Source organism: Carassius carassius, chromosome 2, assembly GCF_963082965.1.
Source record: "Carassius carassius chromosome 2, fCarCar2.1, whole genome shotgun sequence".
Classification (NCBI taxonomy): Eukaryota; Metazoa; Chordata; class Actinopteri; order Cypriniformes; family Cyprinidae; genus Carassius; species Carassius carassius.
The window spans coordinates 35355749-35367958 of record NC_081756.1 but is presented as its reverse complement, the minus strand read 5'-3'; the positions used below and the strand labels follow the sequence as shown (position 1 = coordinate 35367958).

General features: G+C 38.8%; 1 protein-coding gene across 1 annotated transcript in view; it reads left to right on the top strand.

Moving 5' to 3' along the window:
- Window positions 1-12210, top strand: part of LOC132109351 (NACHT and WD repeat domain-containing protein 2-like) — an 85416-nt gene that overhangs the window by 42775 nt on the left and 30431 nt on the right. Inside the window, exon 4 of the mRNA XM_059515371.1 lies at window positions 7136-7252. Coding sequence (XP_059371354.1) covers window positions 7136-7252 — 117 coding nt within the window. The remainder of the gene's footprint in view (window positions 1-7135; window positions 7253-12210) is intronic.

The following is a 12210-nucleotide window of genomic DNA, read 5'->3' as shown; positions in this document are numbered from 1 at the left end:
GCCCTGGTGGGCTTCTGTCCCCTCTTCTGAGCTGTGGTGGTCATCTGCTCCGCCCTGGTGGGCTTCTGTCCCCTCTTCTCAGATGTGGTGGTTCTCTGCTCCGCCCTGGTGGGCTCCAGCTCCACCTGCTCCCCTCTGGTGGGCTCCCACGCCACCTGCTCTGCCTTGGTGGACCCCTGTTCCCGAGTTAAGCCCATTGCGGGCCCCTGATCCCGAGTTAAGCCCTCTTCCCGAGTTAGGCCCACAGCGGGCCCCTGTTCCCGAATTAGGCCCATGGCGGGCCCCTGTTCCCGAGTTAGGCCCATGACGGGCCCCTGTCCCCGAGTTAGGCCCAGGGCGGGTCCCTGTTCCCGAGTTAAGCCCATGGTGGGCCCCTGTTCCCGAGTTAAGCCCTGTTTCCGAGTTAAGCCCATGGCGGGTCCCTGTTTCCCCTGTCAGGCCCAGGAAGGGCCCGTTTCCTATGTCAGGTCAAGGAAAGGCTCCTGATCTCCATGTTAGGCCCAGTTCCGCCTGCTCGGCCCCGGTCCCTGGCCACTGCACGTCCACATGTACCTGGCCCTCCGTCCCTCTCCCTATTCCGCCTCCGCTCCACCGCCCTCCTAGATTGTTTTGAGCGTCTGGAAGCCGCTCCTTTGGGGGGGTGGGGGGCTATGTCACAATCATTAGATGGAGTGCCCATGAACTTCAGTAGAGGGCACTCCACTCAGGACCATTCCACCCATCAACCACCAGATGTCACTTGAACACTAGCACCTCTCATACTGTTGCACCACACCCAAACTACATTCCCAATGAGTCACTGCATCACAATCACCTTGCCACACCTGCACCTCATTCATCAGCCAATTTCCTTGCCACACCTGCACCTCATTTACACACAAATAAAAACAGCACAATCACTCTCACTCACTGCAAAGTCTTGTTTAGCCTGTGTAGCATTTCCGAGCGTTTTCCCTTGTGTTTGTTTTTCCCGTGTCTGATCTTGCCTACTCTATCCAGGCAAGGCTGTATGGACAGATGGAGAGTTTTTGCCCAGAATGGAACCATACCAACAATATTAATTATTGTTATTTGCCAATAAATCCTTTGACAGTAGCGGTCCTGACTAAACAAATTAAAATAAGGCTTAAGGCAAATCAATTATGTGATCAGTAGCCGCGTTTCCACTGTCGGGCCAAAGGCGGGTGCGCTAGTGCATGCCAGGGCCAGTCGCGTTTCCACTGTCACTTCCGGTGCTTGATCGTGCCTCGTCGGGGATTCCTCTGGGCCAATGGTCCGGGTTTTCGAAAACCTTGGGCCGAAGTGGGCCAGCTGGGGCTAGAGGACTAGTTATGAACAAAAGGTGAAGTTTCTCCACATTTGGAGAGCGTCAGCACTGCAGATCATTTCAGAAAGCAGCTAAAACACCAGGATTAAAAAAATTTAAAAATAAGTTGAGCACAAAACTCACTTTCAGTCAGCAGCGAGTGTTTGAAATAAATTGATCCGATGTGGTTTATAATCACCATTCAAGGCAGAAATATTTATAAGCAATGCAAAAGACTATGCATGCTAGGCATTAACATTACCATAGTAAACATGGTAAATGTGACCACTGGAGAAATCAGATGTCAGCTTCTTATTACCCATCACAATCGTGTATTTATTTAGTACCATATTTCATCTGTCATAAGTCTCGTCTTGTTTAGTTTTTGTTCGGGAGCTTTTACAAAAATACAGAAATTATCATTCTTTCTAAATGTGATGTATATAGGCTATTGTGACTTCAAGTAAACAAAAAAGATTGCGTCAAAGCAACTGAACAACATTAATTAGGAAACCAATGTGTCAATAATGCAAAATGACAGTTAAAGGCAGTTCATCATTGAATTCAGTGATGTCATCAGCAGTTCAATTCCAGGCTGCAGCAAAGTCAGATTGTGCAGAGAAATCATCTGTTTCCTGTGGTCTTGTCCTGGTGGTCGTCTCAGACATGGTCTTTACAGGGGATCAGTATTGTGGCCTCTAGTTGTCCTGGTCTCCGCTATCTTTCAGGGCTGTAGAGGTCCTTTCTAGGTGCTGATCCACCATCTGGTCTGGATACGCACTGGATCCGGGTGACAGCAGTGACCCTCTGGTCTGGATTCGGTTCCGGTTTACCTAATTAATTCAGCCTAAAAGTCCTTTAACGGATTTGGATATTAGAAGCGTATTAGTGTGTTATGTGTAAGCCAAGTTAAAGAGATGGGTCTTTAATCTAGATTTAAACTGCAATTTAGATATATTTCTGAGATAGAAAAATACAGTTTTACAGATGCTAGAAATGTGGATTTCTAAGGAAAGATAGCTATAAAATAGCTCACCTACGTTCCTAACTGATGATGAAGAATTAACAGAGCAGCCATCAAGTCCCTAGACAGCGTTCTAGGTTATTACATGCAGAGTTTTTAAGTCCTATAATTAACACCTCTGTTTTTCAGAATTTAGCAGTAAGAAATTACTTGTCATCCAGTTTTTTATATTGACTACGCATTCCGTTAGTTTTTCAAATTTGTACAGTATGTTTCGCTGGGCCATGAAGAAATATAGAGTATGATCAGCATTACAGTGAAAGCTAACACAGTGTTTCTTGATGATATCTCCCAAGGGTAACATGCAAAGCTTGAATAGTAATGGCCCTAGTACTGAGCCTTAAGGTACTCCATACTGCACTTGTGATCTATATGATACCTCTTCATTCACTGCTACGAATTGATAACATATTAGAACTATTTAAACCATGCTAATGCACTTCCATTAATGCCAACAAAGTGTTCTAGTCTATTCAAAAGAATGTTGTGGTCAATAGTGTCGAATGCAGCACTAAGATCCAATTGCACTAAGAGAGAGATACAACCACAATCAGATGATAAGAGCAGGTCATTTGGATCTCTAAGGAGAGCAGTCTCAGTACTATGATAGGGTCTACATCCTGACTGGAAATCCTCACAGATACAATTTTTCTCTAAGAATAAATACAATTGTGAGTATACTACCTTTTCTAGTATCTTGGACAGAAAAGGGAGATTCAAGATCGGTCTATAATTAACTAGTTCTTTTGGGTCAAGTTGTGTTTTTTTGATGAGAGGCTTAATAACAGCTAGTTTGAAGGTTTTGGAGACATATCCTAATGACAATGAGGAATTAATAATAGTCAGAAGAGGATCTATGACTTGTGGGAGCACCTCTTTTAGCTGCTTAGATGGAATAGGTCTAACATACATGTTGTTGGTTTAGATTATTTAACAAGTTTACACAATTCTCTCTCTCCTATGTTAGAAAATGTGATGCTGTATGCGATACTGTATGGCTGCATGGTTACAATTTTATCTCTAATAGTATTGATCTGATGAGTAAAGTAGTTCATAAAGTCATTACCAGTGTTGGGAGTAACGGCGTTTAAGTATAATGGCATTACCAACTGAGTTTAATTTTCAGTAACGGAGTAATCTAATTAATTAGTTTTCCCATCGTTGCAACGCAGTTACCTTTTTTGAGAATGTAAAGTGTCGCGTTACTACAATTTGGTTGAATAATGCGTGAGTTGTCATGCTTTGGCTACACATCACATGCCTTGAGAGAGCAGGCGTGGGGATGATGACACCGTTGCAAATCCGATGACGATTGGCTGGGTGGGCGGTGCCGCTCTGACAACCACTAAACACAAGTACTTTCAATTTCTCTGTATCCCCACATGTTCATGTTCATTGTTTTGTATTATTTCCTTTGTAAATAAATAAAAAGAAAAAAAATCATGGAGAAAAAAAAAGCGTCAGCGATAATGCAGTTCTCGAACTGGAATATTGTTGTTTAGCATGATAAAAACGACGCAATATTGATGTGCGCATGCACAGTAGGCTAAACCCGGGTAGGAAAATCTGACGGGTAGAATTATGTCAGGACACCGCACTACTTCTCGTTAATTGAAATTAAAGGCAAGAATGTTTCTGTAACATGCACGCTATGCCCAGGTAAAAAGACTTTATCCATGTCTGCCTCAAGCAACTCAAATCTTATAAACCACCTTACATCAACACATGCTAACATGTTACTGTACTGAATATTTAAGAGTTGGATAGTGTTCTGTTTATTGTAACGTTAGGCCTAATATACAGTTACAGAGATTTGCACTACTGGCCAGGTTTCCCTTTGTTGTTTTTTTTACCCAAGTTTAAATTAGTTTGTCTTAATTTTGCACTTTAATTTTATTTTCAATATGTATTTTTTATATGTTTTTATTTCTATGCATATCATTTGACAGGCTGCAATCTATTGAGTTCAAATAAATACAACATTTTCTAAAATACTTATAGTGTTTTTATTCTTCAATCAGATAATATAAACATCTTATATATTAAAGATATTATAGGACGTAATAGCATTATAGAAGATAAAAAAATAACATCACAGTTACTTTGCTGAGTAACTAATTACTTTTACAATGTGGTAACTGAGTTACTAACTCAATTACATTTTGGGAGAAGTAATTTGCAACTGTAACTAATTACTTTTTTAAAGTAAGATGACCAACACTGGTCATTACTGCATGTGATGTTGGGAAATGTCAACACTTGTTGATGCTTTATGAGTGCTTTTTGTTAATTTAGCCACTGCATCGAATAAATACCTGGGGTTAAGTTTGTTTTCTTCTAAAAGAAATGAAAAGTAATCAGATCTAGCAGTTTTTAATGCTTTTCTGTAGGATAGGTTACTTTCCCAACAAGCAATATGAAATACCTCTAGTTTTGTTTTCTTCCAGCTGCGCTCCATTTTCCAGGCTGCTCTCTTTAGGGTGCAAGTGTGGTCATTATACCATGTTGTCAGACTGTTTTCCTTAACCTTCCTTAAGCATAAAGGAGTAACTGTATTTAAAATGCTTAAAAAGAGAGAGTCCATAGTTTCTGTTACATCATCAAGAAGTTTTGAGTTTTGGATATGCTAAGGAATTGTGATACATAAGGAAGACTACTTATAAGACTTTTGTGCTAGAAGTGATGGTTCTACCATACTTGTAACAAGAAGTAGAATTCATCGCTTGGCTGCATAATTTCAACACCATCAACATCAATTCCATGTTATAGTTTTAAATCTAGAGTATGATTTCAACAATGAGTAGGTCCTGAGACGTGTTGTCTAACCCCAATATAGTTCAGAATGTCTATAGATGCTGATCCCAATGCATCTTTTTCATTATCAACATGGATATTAAAATCACCAACAATTAAAACTTTATCTGCAGCCAGCACTAACTCAGATGTAAAATCAGCAAACTCTTTAATAAAGTCTGTATGGTGACCTGGTGGCCTGGTGTATCATTGATACATTTATCAATGATCTTTTAAATGGAATGTATTATGTGATATACTGCATGTACTTTTATTATTATTATTATTATTATTATTGTATTTTACTGCTGTACTTTTATGCTAAACTTAACTTTTAAATTAAACTTAACTAACTTAAACTCATTCATGCTCCCAGTTATAATGTGTAATACCAACTGTTGGTTTTCTGATTTAATTCGTTTAATTAGTTATTCCTAGTTATATTTATTAGTTATTCCTGTGATGGAAAGGCAGAATTTTCAGCAGCCATTATTTCAGTTTTCAGTGTCACATGATCCTTCAGAAATCATTCTAATATGCTGATTTAATGATGAAATCAGTTGTGTTGCTTAAAATTTGTATGGAAACGGTGATACTGAGTTCATAATAGTTTAATACTTACTGCCACTTTTTATACATTTAAATTTAAATTTAAAATTGTATCTTTTTAAACAATAGTTTACAGTAAATTCAATGTAAATACTGTTGGACTGTGACTGAATGATGAATGTCTGAAAAATAAATTTGCGCCATAAATCACTTTGTTTGTTATTAGCATGATCTGGGGTGCTTAAACTATCAAGAATTACAAGTTAAATTTGCACCTATGTTACCAATTTTATCAAAATAATGTATGATCTATAAAATTAATAATAAGATGTACTTCTAGCCTGGTTTGTAGGGTTGGTGGGTGTATGTGGAGAAATTTTAACTAATTTTACCGAAACAATATGGCAGCTAGCATATATACTCTTTATAATAAACGATATACAAGATAACTCTTTTGAACGGCTCTGTGTGAGGTTATTATGCTGTTGCTGTACATACACGTGTGCTGTAAAACTCAAACTATTGTAGTGATTCTGAAAACGCACTCAAAATGTAATTTTATTAATAAGATTCGGGAGGAGCGCGTCAGATACTTAGGCTAATCAACACAGGTGGACCATAATCAAGTAATCAATCCCATAGTATAAATATCGCTGACTTACCTCTATCCATTGACGGTTTATCAGCATCCCTCCTCCACCCCATCTCCTCACTTCAAGTTCACTTTATAAATAGATGGGGAAGGGGGGGTACTCTAGGTTCGGGCCATTCCCGAGCTCGGAGCCCTTCCCCGGACAGCACGCCAAATACGCATTCCATACCTCAGCTAATTATATGTAAGCGTGAACTATTGAAATGATTAGAGACTCTTAATTGTGAGCAGTAAGCAATTTAATGTGTCTAAGCATGAGTGCTGTGTTTAGCTGACTGAAGGAACACATTTTCAGCATTGCTGTTCTTGTTACATTCCTCTCCCTATGGTTCCTTTTAAAGTGCTAATGTGTGCTGTAAGAGTGTGGAAATTCATACTCTCACAGGTATTCATTACACCGTAGATCTTCCTTACTTAGTAATAAAAAAAGAATTAGGCTTGTTGTTGATATATAGGTCTACTAATATTTGATGCTTCATGTTTCTCTTTGAATAATGTGCCAGTTCTTTTTTCATTGTAATAAAAAACTTAATCAGAACATTGCACTAAACTGTTGCCACCGATAGCCTTGTGAGCACTTACTGCACTATCAAAAATAAAACAAACAAACAAATAAATAAATGCATAAATAAATACCATTCTACTAAACCTCTCCTTTGAGTTGAATGAAGTCAGTCATTTTGGAATGAATTAAAAGCAAATAAGTACTGTCTTGTAAGTCACAACTGGAAGTTAAATGCATCATAAATGTTTAGACAGTGTGTTTATGTTTCAGTGCTGTTTTAAATATTTGTATATATGTGTTTTCCAGGTGGTGGACCTGTACTGGGGCATTGCTCCAGAGGAGTGGGACAGTCCAGAGCTGCAGAGACTACGGATGAAATTACTGGAAGAATGTCTGAAAACTTCAGACGGTCCATGCTTTGTTGTGGGTATATATGACATTTAATCAAACAATTAACCAGTGAATCCCATATATATATATATATATATATATATATATATATATATATATATATATATATATATATACAGTACAGACCAAAAGTTTGGACACACCTTCTCATTCAAAAAGTTTTCTTTATTTTCATGACTATGAAAATTGTAGAGTCACACTGAAGGCATCAAGGGCTATTTGACCAAGAAGGAGAGTGATGGGGTGCTGCGCCAGATGACCTGGCCTCCACAGTCTCCGGACCTGAACCCAATCGAGATGGATTAGGGGTGAGCTGGATCGCAGACAGAAGGCAAAATGGCCAACAAGTGCTAAGCATCTTTTGGGGAACTCCTTCAAGACTGTTGGAAGACCATTTCAGGTGACTACCTCTTGAAGCTCATCAAGAGAATGCCAAGAGTGTGCAAAGCAGTAATCAAAGCAAAAGGTGGCTACTTTGAAGAACCTAGAATATGACATATTTTCAGTTGTTTCAAACTTTTTTATGTATAAAATTCCATATATAGTTCCACATGTGTTAATTCATAGTTTTGATGCCTTCAGTGTGAATCTACAATTTTCATAGTCATGAAAATAAAGAAAACTCTTTGAATGAGAAGGTGTGTCCAAACTTTTGGTCTGTACTGTATATATATATATATATATATATGGCATTTTTTAATGATCAGCATTGGCTGAAAAGGTTTTCTGTTTGGTCAATAACAGTTGGAAGCAGGATTTTTATTTTCACACAGAATTTTGTTGTTTTTGTTGTTGTTTTTATCAAGTATCAAGATTCATTTTTTGAATAGTGTAAAATTATTATATTAAATATTATGTAAAATAAATACAAATTTAATAGCATTAATAGCAAGTTTTATTGCATTTAATAGCATGGCTTTAAATTAAATAGTGATAAATAGTAAAGCAGAGTTAGGGTGGTGTTACAAGTTAGGCTGGTGTTACGTTCTTGTTTATGGGTTGAGTTGGGTATGATGTCTCTCTAGTCTGATATGGGAGTTAAGCACTTCAGTTCACTCACAGGATGAAGCTCATTGTGCCTCTGTGACTTGCTCACTCACACACACACACACACACACTAATACACAGCAAAATTACTTTCAAATCTCTGAGTATTGCAAGAGGAAGGCTATGGTTTGATGGCTGATGTTGCAGGAGATGAGAGATCATCCAAAAGTGAAGCACACACACACACATACACATTCAAGATCACCTGGTGGGTTTTTGACAGACATTTACACATGACCACAGACTCCTGTGTGTGTATGTGTTTTATAAGGGTTCAGAATCAGTTCTCAGGTGTGGAGGGAGATTGATTTTTTAATAATTAAAATGTAAATGAGCAATCTGGGCTGGAGGATTGGGATCTAATTGGAGTCAGAGGGCAGTGTTTGATTTGGGGCACTGTGTGTGTGTGTGTGTGTGTGTGTGTGTGTGTGTGTGTGTGTGTGTGTGTGTGTGTGTGTGTCTTTGTGTGGAAATTAATTACGAGGTGAAGTGTTGTGTGTGAGAGTCATTGAAAAGAGAATATAGTTCTTACACTTACATTAGTGATGCGCACTAAGGTCCTGTTTCCACCTGGTATTAACATGCATTTCAAATGAATCCCCTGTGACTACTTGTATCTGCAATGTTTTTATTTATTTATTTATTTAGAGACACTCCCCTCTTAATGTTGCAGTCCCATAAGTCACATTTCACCTTAAAAAGTCAAATGTTTTTCACCTTAAAAAAGGCCCATTGTTTATTGTCATTAGTGTAGCAGTGTATGAAATTGTATGTAACTGATGCAAGTCACCTTAAAACAAAGTAGCTTTCTGATGTTCAGTGTGGAAAATTTGGCCAACTTGACCATTTTTCACCCACATTGTGTAGAATTTTACTGAAATGAGCAATGGTAAATGTTACTGCACCTTTGTTTTAAACACTCTACATCGATTTTTGTGTAAATGCGAAAAAAGTGAGAAAGAAATCAAATGAAAAGGATAAAAAGAACATCTGCAATTTACACTGCAAAGTCCTATTCACACAAAGGCAATTACATTTACATTTAAATTCAATCATTTAGCAGATACTTTTATCCTAAGCGACTTACAAATGAGGAGAACAATAGAAGCAATCAGAGTGATTTTGAGCCTCTTTGGGATGACACCATGAGTCGTCATTCACTTGCAGAAGACAAGCTTCTGGAGGGCACATAAGTCTGAACAAGCGAGTTTGGCTATATTGGTGAAGAGCCAGTGGTTTTCTTGTAGGCAAACATCAGTACCTTGATTTTGAGGCGAGCAGCTATTTGGCAGCCAGTACAAACTGATGAAGAGAGGTGTGATGTGGCTTTCTTCGGCTTTTTGAAGAGTACTCTCACTGTTGCATTCTGGATCAGTTGCAGAGGCTTAGTAGTATATGCTGAAAGGCTCGCCAAGAGAGCATTACTATAGTCCTGTCTGGAGTGAACAAGAGCTTGGACAAGGAGAAAGAAAACCTGCAGAACCAAAGCATTTTAGCAATATGGTCTGTGAAGCTTAACTGATCATCAATCAAATCTCCAAGGTCCCTGGCTGTCCTGGAAGGAGTTATGGTTGGCACACCTAGCTGTATAGAGAAGTTGTGATGAAGTGCTGGGTTGGCTGAGACCATGAGCAGTTTTGTCTTAGCGAGGTTAAGTTGAAGGTAATGGTCCTTCATCTAGCCAGAAATGCCTGTCAGACAGGCTGCAAAGTGAACAACTACGATTGAATCATCTGGTTGAAGATCTAGGAAGAAGTTGTGATTTAAGGCCCTGATATACTTCAAACGAAATCGAAGAATAAACTGATATGTCATTTTGAACAAAATCAGGCCGAAACGAAGTTTGTTTCAGCAGTTCAAACAGCTGACCAAAGCAAACTTTCTGGGGGAGTTTGTTTTGGCTCCTAAACACCTTTGAGCTTTCATTGGTCTGTGGTGGTTCAGTGGGTGTGTTCTGAAACTCCACCTTCTTTGACGTTTAATTATTTTTCAACGTTTGTTTCTCATTTAACGGAGGTCAGGCAAAGAGAACAATATCTCCGGCCTAGGCACTAGCAACATGAACACACTGGAGTGTTGAAGCTGAGCTGGCACAAATATATCCACACTTGTACGAGCGCTTGATAACAGACTTTGAAGATTCAGAGAATGTATTTAATTCCAAGAAAGAAATTGCAACGAAGCTTGGTGTGGACGACCGGAGTTTTGCAAAAAGCGACGCAGAGAAACATCGAGACAAGTTTTCAAAAGCCATGAAAAGAATGAAAGGAAAGAATAAAGATATAAGGTAGCAAGTACCAAATGCATGTGTTTCAAATAAATGTTACACAATACTGCAGCTACTGCTGCTGTTGTTGTTCTTTCAATAAATGAATTTAAAGGGTATACAATAAATGAAATACCAAACAAACATACATTAATAAACCTTTGTTTTTATCAAAAGTAAATCAAGACAACCATAAAATATAAAAAGCTGTAACAATTAAAAAAATAATAAATAAATAAAGTAACAAACTGACTCCAATATCTTTGCTAAATATCATGCTAAAGTTTTCAGACTTTCCATAAAGGACTGTATATGGAAATGGAATGGTTCTTCTGTCTTGCAAACATGACATTTGACTCTGAACTGCTGGTAATCTTTATTCTTTTGTCTATAATATTCTGACCATTGGGGCCCGTTTTACACCAAGATTGCCTACTCTTCATAATTTCATTATTGTTGTGTTTAGGGCATACGCGCCAGCAACGCGAGTCATGTTTACATTAATCTACACACCGCCTCCAGCAGCACGGGGGTGTTGGAATGTTCGGAAACAGTATACTGTTGCTCAGCCTTTTCAAACTTCGTTTTGCCCCCAAACGAAGAATGAAAACTAACTTTGTTTGAAGTATACCGGGGCCTTTAGAAACCTCACCCCACCTGAGAGATAAGACTTGAACCACTGGAGTGCAGTCCCTGACATGCCCATCTTCATGAGGGTGGACAGGAGGATCTGGTGGTTAACTGTGTCAAAAGCAGCAGACAGATCCAGCAAGATGAGTACTGAGGATTTGGAAGCTGCTCTTGCCAGTCTTAGGGCTTCAGTAACCAAGAGCAGGGCAGTCTTAGTTGAGTGGCCACTTTTGAAGACAGATTGGTTGTTGTCCAGGAGGTTGTTCTGTGTGAGAAATATATAGAGTTGGTTGAACACAACTCACTCAAGTGTCTTTGCAATTAATAGAAGTTCAGACAGGACCACTTTGGCAAGTTACTAGAATTTATTGAACACGACTTTGGCGGTAAGGTTCCTTATGGGGGTTCTTGCTCCCAAATTAATTGAACATACAGTACAAGAGCTTAAACATTAACCCCCCGGAAACATCAGCTTGGAAATACATGACAATTAAGACACTTAATAATATCTTTAAAAGCAAACAGTGGTAATTGTGTAGATTGGGCAGTGAGACGTCTATCCTGTAGCTTGGTTATGAGGATGAGTGTCTCTCAGCAGTGAGGTCCATGCCAACCAGGACTTGAAAGACTTAGTGATCTGAAACAAAGAGACGACAACCAGAAGGTGCATGGTAATATGTTCATGCTTATAATGGGAAGGGAGGGAGGATTGCGAACCATTTGAGCATACTTACCGAGCAGTAGTGCCACGTATATATGTCCTGTGTCTAATAAGAGAATGATAGTGATTGGAGCTATTTGAAAGCTGACCGCATCAGCTGGTCACAGCCTATGCCTCCGTGGACTGACTGAACTAATGCTGTGCTCAATTTCAGACAGGACCACTTTGGCAAGTTACTTGAGTTTATTGAACACGATTTATCTTTGGCGGTATGGTTCCTTATGGGGGTTCTTGCTCCCAAATTAATTGAACATACAAAAGCCTAAACATTTACCCCTCAAACATAATGAGAGGTATTACTGCCTG